At 47.0% G+C, this 19903-nt stretch overlaps 1 protein-coding gene across 4 annotated transcripts in view; it reads right to left on the reverse strand.

Annotated features, from left to right (window-relative positions):
• The window catches only part of Rgs3 (regulator of G protein signaling 3), a 125505-nt gene extending 108908 nt beyond the window's left edge, over positions 1-16597 (reverse strand). The window contains exon 1 of one of the 4 annotated variants that reach the window (XM_052718838.1): positions 16445-16597. In XM_052718838.1, the coding sequence (XP_052574798.1) occupies positions 16445-16547 (103 nt within the window). In that variant the 5' untranslated portion in view covers positions 16548-16597. Of the gene's footprint in view, positions 1-14796; positions 14979-15364; positions 15426-16444 lie in introns of those variants that run through there. The other 3 variants (XM_052718824.1, XM_052718825.1, XM_052718828.1) reach the window with 3 other exon arrangements.
• Positions 16598-19903: the final 3306 nt, after the last annotated feature.

Below are 19903 nucleotides of genomic sequence, written 5' to 3' on the forward strand. Positions count from 1 at the left end.
GATGCCTGACGTGGATTTCTGGTCTCCCCATGTACATGCACTCATGTACGCAAGTGCACAGACACAGGTAGATCTATACAAACACACATACACACACACACACACACACACACACACACACACACAGAGAGAGAGAGAGAGAGAGAGAGAGAGAGAGAGAGAGAGAGAGAGAGAGAGAGAACTATCACATTTTAAAAGCCACAGGAAGGACTGATGCGAGATTCGAATTAGTCTTATCAATAAAAGCCAGGAGTCAAATATTGGGGTGATAACCTGAAAGATCAGAGAAGCAGAGCAGCGGCCACCAGAGACTTCTTACCTCTACGAATCCTCAGATGGAAAAAGTGGGCTGAGATCCTGTCTCCGCCCGCCTTATATTCCTGTCTCCACCCCCCCCCCCCCCCCCCCCCCCGATTGTGCCGGGATTAAAGGTGTGAGCCTCGAGAGTGCCGGGATTAAAGGTGTGAGCCTCGAGAGTGCCGGGATTAAAGGTGTGAGCCTCGAGAGTGCCGGGATTAAAGGTGTGAGCCTCGAGAGTGCCGGGATTAAAGGTGTGAGCCTCGAGAGTGCCGGGATTAAAGGTGTGAGCCTCGAGAGTGCCGGGATTAAAGGTGTGAGCCTCGAGAGTGCTGGGATTAAAGGTGTGAGCCTCGAGAGTGCCGGGATTAAAGGTGTGAGCCTCGAGAGTGCCGGGATTAAAGGTGTGAGCCTCGAGAGTGCCGGGATTAAAGGTGTGAGCCTCGAGAGTGCCGGGATTAAAGGTGTGAGCCTCGAGAGTGCCGGGATTAAAGGTGTGAGCCTCGAGAGTGCCGGGATTAAAGGTGTGAGCCTCGAGAGTGCTGGGATTAAAGGTGTGAGCCTCGAGAGTGCCGGGATTAAAGGTGTGAGCCTCGAGAGTGCTGGGATTAAAGGTGTGAGCCTCGAGAGTGCCGGGATTAAAGGTGTGAGCCTCGAGAGTGCTGGGATTAAAGGTGTGAGCCTCGAGAGTGCTGGGATTAAAGGTGTGAGCCTCGAGAGTGCTGGGATTAAAGGTGTGAGCCTCGAGAGTGCCGGGATTAAAGGTGTGAGCCTCGAGAGTGCCGGGATTAAAGGTGTGAGCCTCGAGAGTGCTGGGATTAAAGGTGTGAGCCTCGAGAGTGCTGGGATTAAAGGTGTGAGCCTCGAGAGTGCTGGGATTAAAGGTGTGAGCCACCTGCCTGGCCTCTACGGTTAACTCCACCCTCTGATCTCCAGACAAGCTTTATTCGTCAGAACACCAACAAAATATCACACAGCAAAGGATGACATCAGTGTACATCAGGGGCTGGGTGTACACAGAACCCAAACAACTTCTGACATTTACAGATTCGCCCTCCAGTTGTGAGGACTGTCTGTGAGCAAGAGGACGGTTGGAAGGAGCCTTGCCAGCTCCTAGTTCCCTGTCTGTGTCAGCCACCTAGTCCACACAGGAGCCCTGGTCCACACGGAGAGAATGAGGCATGTTAACCAGCTCTGCTTTCTGTCCTCTGATAAACCACAGGCGGTGGCAGGGCCTGGGAGCCACACAGCTCCTGTCCTTAACCCTGGAGAATTCTAGTGTCTGCTGAATTGAACCTTTTGGGTTCATCCAGTTCCTTTCTGTTGTAGGAGGGCTAGTTGGCCAGCAGGAGAGCTGAAGACATAAGCAGCAGACCTACTGAGTGGAGATAAGAATTGTGACTAGGTCACTGCTCTGTGTGACTCTGCTTCCTGTGAAATCTGGTGCTGCTGTGATGTCCCAAGTGGCTTTTCTTTCAGGAAACACTGCCCTAGCCAGAGGAGTCTTCCAGTCTACTCAGCACAAACTCATAAACTAGCTTCCAGGTCTCCCGGTGAGTTCAGTTCCTGTGGGTCATTATGAAGGGATTCTCAGTTCTTCCTGGAAAGCCAGTGAACTACAATCTCTGATCTACCACCATCAACATCCAACCTTGACCGAACCATATTGCTAGCAAAGCCATCAGTCCTGCCGGGCTCAGATCCAACATCCCACAGGCCACAACCTGACACCCTAGTGCTCAGAGCTCCATAGGAGAAGGCAGGCAACACTGGCCGGATATTCGCGTGGTACTCAGAACTTCACATGATGCTTCTCAATGTGTTCACTCCTCGTGGAAACACCATAGAATAGTTACTACTTTGAATCCTCACTAACAGGCAAGTTCAGGCTAAAAGTTGAACATCCAGGCTGCACAAGCAGTACGTGGTTGACACGTGGGCAGTTAGACCCAGGGCATCACTGTGGCTGGCTTAATGTTTGTCTACAAGGTCTTTGATGTTCTCTCCTGTCTAGAAACGGAGACTAGAATTGGAGAGATGGCTGGGTGGTTAAGAGCACATACTGCTCTTACAGAGGATCTGAGTTCCGTTTCCAGGACCCACATCAGGGCAGCTCACAGTCCCATGTGACTCCAGCTCCAGGGGATCCCCACCTTCTTCTGGCTTCTACAGGCACCCGTCCTCATGTGCGCCTGCTCACACACATACACACAAACAGTTTTGAAAGTAGAGACTAGTTCATCCTTTCCACTGTGGAGTGGACCTAGTGACTTCTAATTGAATGTGGTGGAAGCAATAACGGGCGGCTTGTGTAAGAAAAGGACATACTAGGCATTAAGGGCTCCTTTTTCTTGTTTCAGCTAAGTTGGTTCTTTAATTTATTTCATGGATTTGTGTGGCCAAGCTCTACATGTAGTGTATCATTCTTTAACACATTCCATGGGACTGCGTAGCGAAGCACTGCTGTCTACTTAGAATATTTTTCCCTCTCCTGGAAGAAATTCCAAAATCATTACCAGTCTCTCTCAGGTGCCCACTTCCCCCAGGCCCTGTCAAACCATTATTTTCTTTCTATGTCAGTGGATTTGCCTATTCTGACAGTTCATATAAATGGAACCTTACAACAGATGTGCCTTTGTGACTGGTTTCTTTCCGCTTACCATAATGTTTCGGAGATTTATATGTTGTAATATGTATCAATACTTTATTCCTTCCTATGGCCCAACAATACTCCACTGTGTGGATATACCACATTTTCTTTACCCTTTCATTTGATGATAAGTATTTGGGTTATTTCCATTTTGAAGTTACTGTGAGTATTGTTACTATGAGCATTTATATATTAGTTGTTTTGTGCCCAACATACAAGCTCACGCACATATTTGTAAGCATGTTTTCATTCCTCTTGGATATATACCTCAGAGAGAAATTGCTAGGTCAAATGTTAACTCCGTCTTTAACTTTAGAAAAACTGCCAGACTCTCTTCCCAAGAGGCCAAGCTTTTTGTACTTCTACTAACCATGTACAGACATTCAAATTTCCCCTCATCATCTCAACATTTATTATTTCTCTCTTTAATTATAGCCCAGTTTTGCCTCATTGCGGGGGTGGGGAGTGGGGGGGTGGATGTTCATTTGTTCCTTGTTTTATTTTGTCCAAATGCTTTTGTTTGCTCATTTTTGACTTGTTTGGCTTTAGGGTTTGGGAAACTTTATTTATTTTTTTGTATTAGAGATCAAAGCCTGGGACTCGTACATGCGAAGCAAATGCTTACTACTAAGCTACATCCAAGTCCTTTTACTTTTTAGCTGGGAACAAGGTCTCATTAAGTTGCCCTTGCTGGGTTTGGATTTATTATGGAGCTCAGATGGGTCTTGAACCTGTAATCCTCCTAACTTAGCCTCCTACGTAGCTGGACTAGACCACCAGATCCAGCTCTCGTATTTGATTGACACGTCTCTAACAGCTAACATCACTGAGCATTTTTTTCTCGTGCTATTCACTGTTAGTATATCAGCTTTGGGAAAATGCTTTTTCATCGTGATAATTAATATCTGGAATATACAAAGAACTGAAAAAAATAAATACAAAAAAAAATCCCTGCCAATCAATAAATGGGCTAACAAAATGAACTGAGAGTTCTCCAAAGAAGAAACACAAACGGTGCATAAATATTTTTCAAAGTGTCCACCATCCCTAGCCATCAGAAAAATGCAAATTAAAACTACTCTCCCCAGACACAATGGTTATCGAGAAAACAAAGGACCGGCCTTGTACAAGACCGTTTTCTATGGCTCACAGAAGGTTACAGAGGAGAGGGCGGAAAGAAAATAAGAGTCAGAAGACAGGGAGGAGGATTGTGAAACACCATCTTCCGGGAAGTACACCATCATTACAACCACGAGCTCAGAGCAGCTTCGGATGCCTGCACCAGATCTACACAGATGGACCCCTCAACAGTCAGGCAGGAATTGGAAAACCTGCTCACGAGATCCCACCCTTCACTGAAGAACTATTTGCTACTGACGGGTTCAGGGAGAGGGAAGTCGCTGTCTGCAGTTGTACCCACTGGTGGCCCCACCAGGCTCCGATGGACAGTTCCAATCCAATGGTCACACAGGAGGCCCTGGTTAGCTAGGTGAGTCACAAAACCAAGAGTTAGGAACCTGGAAGAAGAACAGGGATGGTAGAGTGGGATTGATAGGTGGGGGGGAGATTTTTTTTAAAAAAAAGTTGGGCGGTGGTGGCGCATGCCTTCAATCCCAGCACTCTGGAGGCAGAGGCAGGTGGATCTCTGTGAGTTCGAGGCCAGCCTGGTCTACAGAGCAAGTTCCAAGACAGCCAGGACTACACAGAGAAACCCTGTCTTGAAAAACCAAACAAAAACAAAAAGGGGTGGTAGTGGTGGAAGAGAGAGTATTCAGAATCCATTATATATATATATATGTATGTATATATATATATATATACATACATATATATATGAAATTGGCCAAAAAGAAAATTAATCAATAAAAAAGAGAAAAAAGAAAAGAAAAAACAAAGGACAACAAATGCCGGCAGAGATGTGAGGAAAGAGGAACATTTATTCACTGCTGGTGGGGGTGTAAAGTAGTACATCCGTTGTGGAGGCCAGCATGGGGCTTCTGACATTAGAAACAGACCTACCAGATGACCAGCATACCAGCATATGTTTTTGTTGCTCAATTCACAATAGCAAGGAAGTGAAATCATCCTAGATGTCCACCAAGAGAGGAACAGATAATGAAAACATGGTACGTGTACACAGTACAGTTGTACTCAACCAGAAGGGAAACTGAAATTATGAAAATTGCAAGAAAATGGATGGATTTTCGGGAAATCATTCTACAGAGTGCTATAACTAAGACTCGGAGGGACTTGCTCCTTCTCGTACACAGATCCTGGCTTTCAGGGCCTCTGTGTATGTGTGTGCGTGTATGTATGCATGTGTGTGTGTGTGTGTGTGTGTGTGTGTGTGTGTGTGTGCATATGTGTGTGTGTGTGTGTGTGTGTGAATGTATATGAGAGCATGTGTGTGGACATAGGTCATAAAACTAGAGCAAGAACCATGAGAAAGGAAGAAGATGAGGGTGGGCGGGTGACAGAGCACATGTGACTAGGGATGGAAGGACACGCCCCCCCACCCCCGCGGGGGCAGGGGGCGGGGCAGAGAGATGGGAGGGGAACGGAGGAGGCTCCACAAAAGAAAACTGGGTTCAAAAGTGTCACAATGAAACCTAACACTTTACACGTGGTTTTAAAAATAAAAACACTTTAGAAAAAAACGTACGAATGAGTAAGTAAATACATAATGAGCACGCCTATCAGATGGCCGTCAGCGGGGCTCTCAGTGAGGGCAAGTGTTGCCAAGCGGGCTGACAAGCCGGGCGCGATCCCAGAACCCACGTGAAGGAGAGAACCAACTCCTGAAAACTGTCCTCTGACTTCCACACATGCACTGTGGAGTGCACAGATTCTCTCTCTCTTCCCGCCACCCCCCCACCTCTCTCTCTCGCTCTCTCTCTCTCTCTCTCTCTCTCTCTCTCTCTCTCTCTCTCTCTCTCTCTCACACACACACACACACACACTTCACACATGCACACACAATAATAATAAAATTTTTTTAAATGTTTGTTTAAGCTGTCAAAAAACCCCGTGTCCATATTAAATCTGTTCTCTGTCCTATCTGGGGTTCTTCCCCACTTCCACATTTGCGTGGCTCACTCAGGAGGAAGCCAGCTGCCAGGGGCCTGTGCCAAGCCAAGAGGCCCATGAAGAGGACAGAGTGACAAAAGACAGGGTCTCCTAACAATGAGCAGCAGGGAACAAGGCCTCCTGCCACGAGTCACGTGAATAAGGCCTCTCCGAGAGGGACCTCTGGCTGCTTAATACCTTCAGATAACCGAGTCCTGGCTAACATCTTGGCTTCAGGCCCTGCAAGAAACTCTGAGGAAAACCATTCCTCTCAGCTACTTCCAACCTCCAGACTCACACCAACAGTGAGACAGAAGTTGTTCAGTTTGGCTAATAAACTCTGGGATGAATTGTCTCCACAATTGGGGCAATTAAGTCTGATCTCAATTCTGAGGCAATTTTTCAGTTTTAAGAATTGAAGGAAGAGGGCTGGAGAGATGGCTCAGCGGTTAAAAGCACTGGCTGTTCTTCCAGAGGTCCTGAGTTCAATTCCCAGCAACCACATGGTGGCTCACAACCATCTGTAATGAGATCTGGTGCCCTCTTCTGGCCTGCAGGCATACATGCAGGCAGAACATTGTATACATAATAAATAAATCCTTAAAAAAAAAAAAAAAAAGAATTGAAGGAAGAAAGAAAAAAATGCAGTGTTAAAAAATACCATTATAACTAAGAATGGAAGACTTTTTGTATTTTGAGTTCTTTGATTTTCTTAATAAAAAGTGCTGGTAGAGGGGCTGAGGAGACAGTTCTGTGGATAAAGCTTCGTGTTGCCCAGTCGTGAAAACCAGAGTTCGGATCCCCAGAGCCTCCATAAAAAGCCAGTCAGTCAGGCATGGTTGCTGCCTGTAACCCCAGAACTTGGGAGGCAGAGACAGAGACTAGCCAAGTTCTGTGAGCATTCAGTTCAGCCAAAGACCTGGCTTCAATAAAGTGGAGAGCAACTGGGGAAGACAACCAATGTTAAATTTGGGCCTTCACACGTGTGCACACATGCACACACATGTACACCCATGCCCACTATACACATGTTAAAAAAAAAAGTTGGTTGGCTGTAACTATTCCTGCTTAAACTAGAATGCAGAACTGTCCACTCTAAGCCCGGAACAAGCCACACATCTGCTCAAGATGCTTCGCCCTCTGCGGATGGTTCTCCACCGCGCCCATCCATACACACACACTGCTGTTGTGTAGAAAATTCACGGTACGCTGCCTTTCCTGATTTCTTTTCCTTTCACTTTACTATAATTATTTCTTAATCACACATACAAGTCATATAATTTTAGTCGGAAAGTGTCTACTTTCCAACATCTTGTAAACTCCTCAGCAGCCTTAGCTGCTTCACATGGCACCTCTCTTGCCCAGAGTTCTTCTGTCACGATGGACATTGTACATACTGACAGCTTTATGACCCACAGGGAATTCAGGATTTATTTTCATTCAGTTTTACACTTGTGGCATTTTTCAAGTGATCAAATAACATTTTCCAGAAGAACAAACCTAGTGTGGAAAACACAAGATGGGAAGCATGGACCTATGGGTTTGGGCATCTGTAAGACCTGGGGTGGCTCCTGCCTCACCAGTTCACAGTGGGAACTGTCACAGAAACACACTTCTGATTCACATGTAAAGTGTCCAGTATGCAATGACATGACCACCGAAATGACCAGGGAGAGAGGGAGAAGAAAAATGATAGAAGACATCTTGGGGGAGGGGTCGGAGAGCCAGCTCAGTAACTAAGAACACTGACTGCTCTTTCAGAAGACCCGGGTTCAGTTCCTAGCATCCACATCAGGCAGCTCACAACTTCCTGTAACTCTAGTTCCAAGGGATCCCACGCCGTCTTCTGGCCTCCACAAGCACAGGCATGCACATGGTACACATAAATGCATGCAGGCACACACGCACATATACATACATAAACAGCCAGAAAGGTGGTTCAATGGGTATAGCATTTGTTGCCAAGGCTGAGGACCCGAGTCTGACATGTGAGACCCACATGGTAGAAGGAGAGAACTGACTCCCACAAGTTACCTCCGACCTCCACATGCATGCTGTAGTACACAGCATGGGGAGTCAAACGCAGGTCTGGCGTTTCCCCAGGCCAATTTTCTACTGGGCTGTCTCTGAATTCTGGTGATGAGAAGCTGAACAGGATTTCTGCCTGGCCCTTAGGCTGGAGACCAGAAGTCACGGGATAAAAGATGAGGTTCTTTTGAACCCCTACTTTTTGCACTGGGACCCTAAAAGGCTGCTCCTTTGGAACAGGGTGAACTGCAACCAGACACAGAGCCTCAAAGAACGGCAGCTCAATTCAAATAGTCTCAGTCCCTGACACTGAATCAAGTTAATCCCAAGAGCCAGGCACAGGATGTGCTTCTGTCATAAGTTCAAGCTCAGCCTGGGCTATGTAGTAAGTTGAGACCCAACTTGGGCAACATATCGAGGTGATAGCTGGAAAAAGAAAGGCAGTCCTGGGCTGCTAGTGACTCTAGCACCCGACAAGCAAAAGAAGAGACATGTTTGCAACCTCTGAATGATGAGAAAGGGTAACACCTCCATGGCCGCCTTTTGCAGTAGGCTCTGAACACCTAAAGAGTGAAGACACAGGATGGAAAGCCAAAGGACGGAAAAAGACAGGCCAGGCAAAGGTTGGGCCTGAGGGAAAAAGCCAGTGCTAGGAAACATGGACTGTTGCTGTGGGATGGTCTGTATGTCAAATCGCTCTGATTGGTCAATAAATAAAACACTGATTGGCCAGTGGCCAGACAGGAAGCATAGGCGGGGCTAACAGAGAGGAAAATTGAGAGAATTCTGGGAAGTGGAAGGCGGAGGAGGGAGACACTGCCAGCCGCCGCCATGACAAGCAACATGTAAAGATGCCGGTAAGCCGCGTGGCAAGGTATAGATTTATAGAAATGGATTAATTTAAGATATAAGAACTAGATAGCTAAAAGCCTGAGCCATTAGGCCAAACAGTTTAAACAATATAAGTCTCTGTGTTTACTTGGTTGGGTCTGAGCAGCTGTGGGACTGGCTGGTGACAGAGATTTGTCCTGACTGTGGGTCAGGCAGGAAAACTCTAGCTACAGACTGTAGCTCCACTACAATAAAAAGACATACAAGAAATAAAGAGAAGGCTCGTAACAACCAAAGGCTTCATAATAAAAGTTTCCACTCCCCAGAAAAGGAATAATTATAAATCCATATGTTCCTGACATAACTCCGAAATGTATAAAGGAAAAGCTGACAATGAGGTGCATAAGTTTACAACTACAGCAGGGATTCTAACATCTGTTTCTTGATAACCGACAGAGCAAACAGGGAGCGAGGCTAACAGAGATGGAGAACACGGGGACAACACGATGACCAAGCCTGACCTGAGCTGATGTACTAGAACATTGCACCCACCCACCGACTACAAGGCTCTCTTCAAGGACGCACGGGACTCTTATAACACATGATGGTCTGCCGGCCAGCAAGCAAATCTCAACAAACCTCAAAGAACTGAAGGATTCAGAGGATGGTCCCTGACCAAAACACAAAATAAACAATGAAACCATGGCCAAAGCTGGGCTCAGTGACACCTGCCTGTAGTCCCAGCATCTGGGAGGCAGAGGCAAGAGAATTGTAAATTTGAGGCCTGCCTGAGATACATAATGTCATAATAGTTTATCTTAATGAAAACAGGACCAGGGATATGTCTCAAGACAATAAAAGTGCTGGCCACATGGAAGGACCAAAATTTGGATCCCTGGCACCCATGTGAAAGCCAGAAGAATGCCTGAGCTAGAGTGTGTGTGTGTGTGTGTGTGTCCGTCCATACAGGTACTTTATATTAATACAGGGATGTTTTTTGTATGAGTGTCGTACACCATAGTAACAAAGGCTGGAAAAGGACGTAGATGGAGGAACTGAAAGAGAACAAGGAGCTGGAAACGAACAGCAACATTGAGGAATTTCTCAATCCTCCCAAGCAGATGGACTACAAACGACAGGAAAACAAACCAACGCCGAGGACTCTGCCCAGCAAATTACGAACTCCAGAGAAATGGATGGGTTTCCTGAGCCAAGCGTAATGAGTCTGCCAGGCTCAGGGCAACAGGGCTAGAAACAAGGGCTGATGGCAGTTGGCAGGGACACATCAATGGTCTCCAGTTCAGAGCACTGACCTTACTCTGCCCAACACAGGGAGCAGCTGGTGGGCATCTGTCCCGAGCTTCATTCTCAGTACAAAAACAGATTTGTTTTCTCTGGGGCTTCAAAGAGAGGCAGAACATGGGAAGGCCGGGCCCTAGTTAATACCACTACCACAACAGACATGGAAAAAGAGAGAACAGCCAGCAAACATGTGCCGTCCCTCAGCCCTCTCCGCCTTCAGAAGCATGCTTCCCTCTGATGAGCCTACCTTGTGACTGTTCCCATAGCTGTCACCTTTCAGGCTCAGTGGGAGCGACATTTCTAAAGAGAGTTGGTGTTATCATCTGTGGCCATAGCTACCCTCAGCCTTCATAACACATCCCCTGGCTGCCCATCATCTCCCAGTCCAGACACCCTGGAGGAAAGGTACCCTGTACTCTCTCCTGACCACTTGCCATTTCTAGGATGCTAGAGACCCCAGGGAGGGCAGTGATATGGCTTATTGGGCAAGCTAAAAACTTGGTATCCTTTCAAGAAGATTTTCTGTAAGTATCCAACCGTTTTATGAATTGGATTTTTCTATATAAAATAATTGCACCTAAATTTCATACAGAAATTCCATGAATCCAGAACAACCAAAATAACATAGAAGAAAAAGAGGGCTGGGCGGTGGTGGCTCACGCCTTTAATCCCAGCACTCGGGAGGCAGAGCCAGGCGGATCTCTGTGAGTTCGAGGCCAGCCTGGTCTCCAAAGCGAGTTCCAGGAAAGGCACAAAGCTACACAGAGAAACCCTGTCTCGAAAAACCAAAAAAAAAAAAAAAAAAAAAAAAAGAGGAAGAGGAGGAGGAGAAGGAGGAGGAGGAAGAAGATTATTATTATTATTATTATTATTATTATTAAAGGATTTGTGCTTTGAGGTTTTAAATTTTACCACAAAGCAGCAGTAATCAAGTCGGTGTGGTATATTGGTAATGTCAAAGTAGCAGATCGTGAAATAAATCAGAAGGTCCAAAAATAAAACCACACAGCTATGGTACTTGCTTAAAAAAAAACAAAACTTGCTTTAAAAAACATCTCTAAAATGTTTGTTTACTGTGAGCATGTGCGCTTGCTATACACATATGTGTACACCTGTGTGTGTACATGCAGAGACCAAAGGAGGCTGTAAGCTGCTCTCCTTTATTGCTCCCTGGAGACAGTCTCTCAGTGGACCATTTTTGTTGTGGTTCTGTGTTGTGTTGTATTTGTTTAAGCCAGAGTCTCTCTATTTAGTCCTGGCTATCCTGGAACTCACTCTGTAGACCAGACCTCAAACTGACATTTGCCTGCCTCTACTTCCAAGTGCTGGGATTAAGGATGTGCAGACCATGCCAGTCTTATCGAGGTTCGTTTTTTTAGGCTAAGCTGGCAACCAGCAAGGCCCAGTGATCTTCTTGCCTCCACGTCACACCAAAATCCCCCAGTGCCGGGGTTCTAGGTACACACTGTGTCATGCCCAAGATGCACAAGATGAAAAAAGGGAACCAGCTTCTACCAGTTGTCCTTAGACCTCCACGCTTGTGCTACGGCACATGTGTACACACGCAATAAATAAACGTGAAAAATATTTTTAAATGGAGTACTGCTACGTGCTCCTACATGAGCCTACCTGGAAAACACAAGTGAAAGGAATCAGTCATAGAAAAACACACATGACTCTATCTACATAAAATCCCCTCAAGGAGGCATGTGCATTAAGGTAGAAAACACAGTGGTGATTTCTTGGGGTTGGAGATGAGGGGTGGGATTGGAAATAATAAGCTAAAGGGCACATTCTCTCTAGGGTGATGGAATTATTCTAAAATTGATCACAGTAATAGTTGCATAACTCTGCAAATGTCCTCAAAACCACGGAGCTGTGCATTTCCAATGAGTTGTTCATACAAGTTATATCTTAGCAGAACTCTTACCAAAGAATGAGCAAATACCCTAATGGAAATAAGAGGCATGATTCTGGAAGATACAACCACAAACACTTACAATGACTTCTTCAAATTACACGAAATTACAATAAAGAAGGAAGAGCGGGGTCCTGGCCTCAGCTTGGATAGACCTTCCTTTGAAGTCAGCTGAATTCTCAGAAGCAATGAGGCCATCCATGTGAGCTACTTGGCCAGCCCCTTCCTGGGGAACAGGGGTTGTGCTCATGGGATCCATTCTGTGTGTGTGTGTGTGTGTGTGTGTGTGTGTGTGTGTGTGTGTGAGAGAGAGAGAGAGAGAGAGAGAGAGAGAGAGAGAGAGAGAGAGAGAGAGAGAGAGAGAGAGAGAGAGAGACTTCCTGTAGGCAATTCTGACTGAAATATTTTTTCCCTTTGTGTTTCCAGAGATGCTTCTGCCTTCTTTAAATGTGTGCGGCATCATCACCAGGTCCCTCCAAGGTAAAGCCCACTGTTGAAGGCCAGGGCTGCCTGGTGTGTTGGGGAGAGGCCAAGGAACTAAGAAACTCAGCAAAGATATTTGCATCAAATGGTACCCACATTGGCTACCAAAACTGATCTGGAATCCATAGCTCCCAAGTCTGGCTCATGTTCAAAATACCCCTAGGAGGTCTTTAAAGGTTAGATTCTCAGGATCCACTCCTAGTTGTTAAAGCTTACTCTCTGGGAGAGGATCCTGGGAGCCTGTGTGCTGGGGTGGGACATAATCCAGTAGGGCAGGACATTTGCCTAGTGTTGGAGCCCTGGGTTCAATCTCCACCAGCACAACTAAAAGTCCAAAAATGCTTCTGGTCTTAACAGGAATCTCCATGGACTCATGATCAAAGATCATTTAGTGCCCAGTGACAATTAGCAGCCCAACAATAAGGTCATCATGGCAAATGGAACCCCAGGAAACAGAACTATTACTGGAAACATTTTCCAAGCATTCAAATTAGTGTCAAAAAGATCTAAGAAGAAACTGCATGAAACAAGCAGGTGGCTCCCCTTTCTCCCCAGTTCCTGCCTGCCTCCTCCAGCACACTCAGGTGACAGTCACGGGTCCAAGCAGCCTATCCACTTGATAGCCATCATTCCTAACCCGGAAGCCATGGCCAGCCTGGAGGATCCACGCCCTGCTGGGACTGGACCCTCCCCTGCCCCAGTCTGGAAGAGAGATTAGCTGAACAAAAGAACACAAGAGTGAATGCAGAGAAATATTCACATCACACCAGCAGCGAAAAGGACTGTGTTTCAAAGCTGGACACAAAGAATGATGTCGGTTTTGATACAATTAAGAAGGAGCAGGTGGAGATACCTAGAGAATGTAAGCTAGAGTGGTTATATTCACTTTTGAATGGAGACCTGGAAAAGGCTATAGCTCCCCGTCCCTCTCAGCTGGAAATCTCCCTTGTCTCGGACAGCCCTGTGTCCCACTGGGATTCATAGGATTGGTTTGTAGGATTTGGGAACATTAAATGAAACGATTCAGGTGACACACTGGAGACAATTCATGCACCTAGTGGGCACTCAACAAACTCATGGTTAGTAAATTCCTCCTTCTTATCCTCCCACACCAGGACCAGCGAAGTCCAGGCAGCCAGACTGCAGCCCATCTCTAGGAGTTCAACCTGCTGCTTTTCCATTACCCCTCTGTCCTGGGTGTATGTGTGTGTGTGTGTGTGTGTGTGTGTGTGTGTGTGTGTGTGTGTGTGTACAAACTGTGAAGAGCCAAATGTGTGGTGCTGGAATAAGCTGGAGAGCGGGGAGGCCAAGAACCCTCCTGAGGGCCCAATTCCTTGTGTGCTCTGCCTTTGGAATCTGGGTAAAGTCTGCTTCTGTTGCAGGACCCACTCCAACTTCGTAAAGAACTTGTAGACAAGTTAAAAGAGCATTGTTGGGAAGGCTTGCACTCAGCTATCAAAGCCCACCGCTGGCCAGAGAAAGACTCTCCTGTCAGTTGTTTTTTACTGCAGAGGAGGAACAAGCCCCTCCAGGCATGGAGGAAATGAAGAGCGGAGCAGGGCTGTGATCTGGGGAAGGGGTGCAACCCTTACTGTGCTTCCTTGGAAGGCCAGGTTTGCACAGGCCTTTGGGAAAGCTGCTGTCCAGCTGGGATTTGGAGGAATAGAGAGTCCGCAACTTTGGGACTTGTAGGGTCGATTGTCCCTTTCTGTTCACCTGAGCACTGATGCTCTCTTAGGGTCTGTCTTGGAGAAGAGACGGCTCCCATCTCCACTGATCGTGAGTTAGATGACCAACGGGGAGAGGATAGATTACAGCCTCCAAAATGGGCCTACAAGACGGCAAAGCCACCTGGACTTACCCTTCCCATCTAGTCCCTGAGCCAAAGGAAGCGGGTGATTGAGCTGTCCTGACACAGCAAACCCTGATTTAACCTGAGAGCTGGCTAATGGGGAGATCCGTGGTTACAAGGCAGGCCTCTGAAAGATAAACTGGGGCATGATTATTCCAGCCAAGTGAGGCAGAACCAACTGCGGCTGGCAGCGGCGGCCGGCAGCAGGTGGTGTCCATTGACTTGCTGGGCCTGGAGGAAGGGGCCAGAGAAGGTGTCCCAACGGAAAGAGCACCTGCTTGTAGCCTCCCTGCCATGGTGGGCGCTTGCCTTTCTGGCTTGGATTGCCAAGAAAGCGGTCCATTGGCAGCTTGGCCCAGAGGCACTTACCAAAGGTGGTGAGATAGAAGGACAAGTTCGGGTGAGCGCGCCGGCTCCCGAGGGAGACGCGGTGCAGGGAGCGCTCCATGGCGTCCCTGTTGCGGCCAGGGCAGGAGGGCCTGTCCCCAGGCGGTGGCTGTGTAGCTGCAGGTAACCCAGGCAGCAGACTCAGCCGTTCCCCCTCGCTCCGGCGTCTCCCAGGCGGGCGGGATCCCAGGCGGGCTGCAAGGCGCGTTGGGGAACGGCCGGGCGCGCCAGCCCCTGATTGGCCCGCGCTGGTTTGAATGGGGAGATTTCCACCTGACCTAGCTGACGCGGGCCAGATCCGGGGAGGCGTGGGCTCCTGGAGCAGGGAGGACTGCCACTAGCCACCAGAGGTGGCTCCTTCTCCGGTGATCCGGCAGGAACCCTAGCTCCAGCACCCGCATCTCAAGCTGCAGGTGCCAACCCAACTATGGCCCCGCCGCCTGGCTTGCCCACTTGAGCAAGCTTGGCCTGCTCGCCCAGCTCCCCCAGGCTGCAATTAGTTAGGTTTGTAACCGGCTTTGAAGCTCAGACCTGTAATCGCCAGACCAACCTGGAGCAAAGGAGTGCCTGCCCTCCGGAGTGGCCCAAGAGGGCATGGGATCGGGGAACATGAAGCTGCACATAGACAGGCTGCATGCAGCCTGGATCGCTCTCTTGAGCCTCCTTTTCTTGAGAGCAACGTGGCACAGGTCCAGAGAGGAGCAGCTTGCTCCATCCAGCCTCAGGGCTTCCCATCTGCAGCCTGGCGCCATCAGACAGAAGAGCAAGACTCGCCATCTGCAGATACAGTGCAGGGCAGGGCCTTTCAGTCTTCCCAACCTGGCGCAGGAAGGCAGATAGAAGGAAGGTCAGCCCTTGCATGGATTTGTCGGCAAACATTCATGAGACACCTCGAGGGAGCAGTTTCACACCAAGACATCTGCTCTGCAAATCTCTGCTGCCACTGTGGGAAAGAAAGCTGTTGGTCTCATGTAAACCTAAAAACGGGAAGTGTTAGAGTTTGTTTCTGGTCCCGACTTCATTGCCAGTGGATATTTGTGGTTCTGTGAGCCACTCAAGACAAGATCAGGGGAATGCAAGAATATAGTGCCAGGAGCCGAGCTGAGCAATTCACACACGTGTCATTTAGACTTCACAGTAAGCCTTAAAAGTATTAGCTAAAATTTGCCAGGGAGATATCTGAACCTCAGGCAGAAAGAGAAGGCAGCTTGCCCAAGATTTGCAGAGCTGCAATTTGAACTCAAGTCTGTCTGCCCCCAAAGACCATTACCCTTTGTTCTTCCATGGCCTCCACACATGCCCCATGGCCAAGAGCAGGCATGGGCAACAGACCTGCCTTTATGAGGATAAGAAATTGGATGCCATAAGTTCAGCGGCCCATGGGGGTGGGGTTGGTTGGGAGGGGAGAGCGGAGCAGAAACTGGAGAAGTCTACCTGAGGTTAGCAAACACATAGTCAAGTGCAAATGAGCCACATACTATAAAGGCCAGTGAACTATTTGACCCCTGGTACTTTCTGAACCCCTGTGCTGCTCTTCGCCTCCACCTCACCCCCCTGAGCTAAGAACACTACTACCCTGAGCAGGAGCAGCCCACCCCCCTAGTCCTAACCCACTGGCAGATAGACTTACCTATACCCTGGACCTGTGCATGCCTGATCCTCCTCCTAGGTGGGTAGGTCTGGGTCCAGGCATCCTTTCTGGACAAGAAAGTATCCTGCTGTGGCCACTCCATCCAGCCAGAGAAAATGGACAGCTCTAGCTTCAAACAATGGATGCAAACAGGGGGCTGAGTTCCAAAGTGCTGCAGACCTGCAGGATGGAGAGCAGAAGTTAGATATGCCCCCTGCAAGGAGTGTTCAGTCCCAGTGAGAGCTATACAGAATACATCACCTACACACATATATGTCATACAAATGCATACTCCATATGTGTGAACACAGGTGCACATACACATACACTATACATGCTCCTGATGCACAGGCACAAGAACACACATATATACCTTACAAATATATACAAAACACACTTCAATATACTACCTACATAAACCATATCCATAGGAATAGATTGATCATAGCATGGCTTCGTAAGAATCAGAAATATTTGAGTTTAGAAGGGAGGACTAAAAAGACTGATTTGAGAAAAAAAAAAAAGACTGATTTGGGAACATTTTCACACTGACTAACACAGAGTAACATATCTTCTTGCCCAATAACCAAAATAGTTTTTTAAAAAAAATAATAGGACAGGATGCTTGGACTGCCATGGTGGTTAATTTTAGGTGTAAACTTGGCCAGATTGGGATCACCTGGGACAGGAGTCGCCGTGAGGGACTGTCTAGATTGGATTGACCTATGAGGAGTTTTCTCAGTCGGGTTAGCTGAGGTGGCGAGACCCACCCTGAGTAGCACTGTTCTGTTGGCAGGTCCTGGATGGAGCAAAAGGAGGGGGACCAAACACCAGTGATCCTTGCTCTCTGCTTCCTGACTGTGGGAGCCATGTGAACCACTGGGGTGACTTCCTGCAATGATGGGATGTCACCGGAACTGTGAGTGAAAGCAACCCTGTCTCCCCTGTCTTGACCTTGTCAGAGTATTTCAATCACAGTGACTGGAGAAGAAACTGAAACGGACCACTATTTTAACAATGTCATGCCAGGAAGAAAAGACAAATCAACAATGGATTACCAAAATTCCAAGGAAAAATACTTTATTTAGGAAACAACAAAGTAGGTTCATTCAAACAATTAGAAGGGTAAGTCCAAATCGGATGAAACTCTTAACAGGAAGTAACAGAGAAAGTTCAAAGAAAAAAAAAAACAAACCAGATTCAAACAATAAAACCAAAGTCTGCTTTTTCAAAACACCAGTAAAGCAGAGCCCTCTTGAAAAACTACAAATAAAAAAAAGGAAAAAGAAAAACTAAAAATAAACAAGAAAAACGATCCTAAGATATGACAATAACTTCTTAATTATTAAAAAAAAATTTGTCGGTCTAGGGATATAGCTCAGTCAGTAAGTGCTCGCCTAGCATGCACAAAGCCCTGGGCTCGCCCTCAGCACCTTAGAATTAGAACCCGGACGCTGTGATGACCACCTGTAATCCCAGCATCTGGAAGATGGAGTAAGAGAATGAGAAGTTCAAAGCTATCCCTATCACACAGTCATTTCATGGCCAGCCTGGGCATGAGACCCTAGCTCTCAAAAACAAAGCAGTCAAACCTTTTCAAAAAGATTTACTCGCCGGGCGGTGGTGGCGCACGCCTTTAATCCCAGCACTCGGGAGGCAGAGCCAGGCGGATCTCTGTGAGTTCGAGGCCAGCCTGGACTACCAAGTGAGTTCCAGGAAAGGCGCAAAGCTACACAGAGAAACCCTGTCTCGAAAAACCAAAAAAAAAAAAAAAAAAAATCCTAAATATGCACAAGCCAAAGCCAACAGTTTATTCATGGTCAAGTGGTATTTCTTCCAGGAATCCAAAGATGGCTCAAATTTGGCAAACTACAGCCTAACCAGCCGAATCTGGCTGGTAGCCGGTCTGGGCACAACAGGTGAACTGAGAATGGATCGCACATTTGCAAGTGGTTGGGTAAGAATATAAGCAAATAAATAGCTTTTCTGGGTATGCTGGTACAAACCTGGGATCCCCAGACCTCAGGAGGCTGAGGCAGGAGGATTATATGTTTGACACCAGCCTGAGGCTACGAAGTGTGACACACTATCTCAAGCAAATAAACAAATACTTTTTTCTTGCCACTGAAAAAGGTACAAACATTTCTAATTGACAGATGAGTTAAGGACTAGGGATGTAGCTCAGTGGCAGAGAGCTTGCCTGGCTTGTGTAGACCCAGAGCTCAACCCTGAATGAAAAGGGAAAAAGTTAAAAAAAAAAAAAATTGTGAAATCTATGGCAAATATTAACAATAATAAAAACTTACAAACCAATAAAGACAAATGAGACAAGAGCACCAAAGAATATGAAGTACCATTTTATAAGAAATACAGTTAATACACGAACTACTAGGAGTTCATTCATCTAAGAGAATGAATGAAACCATCGGGCCCTATTACTTACCTTTAGAAAACCCAAGCATTTGTATTCATATGTGAAACCACTAAGGTACAGAGTTGCTGCCTGAATCAGGCTGCTCAACCAGGAAATGAGCAGTGGAGAAATAAGAAAGCCAGCTTCCAGCAAGAGATCCACGCCAAAAAGCCATCCTTTACACCAAGCTCCATTGCTCAACCAGACTAGATTAGTAGGTCTGCAACCTCCACAGCTGCTAACACAGTAAAATCCAATTCCAGGAGACAGAAGCTGAAAGATTAGGAATTCAAAGCCATCCTCAGTCACATAGTTCAAGGCCCACCCGGGCTGCAGAAGACTGTCTCAACAAACAAACTATTTTCAGTGCAACAGCTGGGTGTGGTGGCTGTAATCCCTGTAAATCCAGCGCTCTGGAGGCTAAGGCAGGAAGACTACAAGTTCAAGGACAGCCTGGCCTACACGGTGAAAACATTCTCCAAAAACAAACAAACAAACAAACAAACAATTATTTAAAGATTTGATGCGACCAGTGTTTGCTGCTTGTTTCTACGCCCGAGCCTCACACTGAACACTGGAGATGCAGAAATTATAGGCTATCAGATGGGTGTTACTATAGAGAAAACAAGAGTGACATTTGGAAACACAGACTAATACCTCATTTATTCTTGGCAGACCACGTTGATCAAAGAAATCAGAGAAGAATCCCAAAGGAAGTGACCTGGAAGGTGACTGATTCAGGCAAAAGTGGTGACGAAGGGGTTCTAGGCAAAAAGAACAAAACTTATAAAGGCCCTAAAATAAGAAGCATCATAGACGGCGGAAGAAAACAATGGGAAGCATAGGCAGGAATTGAGAATGGGAGGGAGGGTGACATCTAATAGGTTAAACAGGGACCAGATCATACGGGTCCTCACACTTTACTAGAATGAACACGGAGGACTGGGGCTATAGCTCAGCGGCAGAGCACTTGATTCGCATACATGCGGCCCTCGTTTGATCTCCAGCCCCATGAAATAAAGCAAAAGGAGTATGAGCTTTAGACC

This window comes from Peromyscus californicus, unplaced genomic scaffold (genome assembly GCF_007827085.1).
Source record: "Peromyscus californicus insignis strain IS unplaced genomic scaffold, ASM782708v3 Scaffold_5__1_contigs__length_169319896, whole genome shotgun sequence".
Lineage (NCBI taxonomy): Eukaryota > Metazoa > Chordata > Mammalia > Rodentia > Cricetidae > Peromyscus > Peromyscus californicus.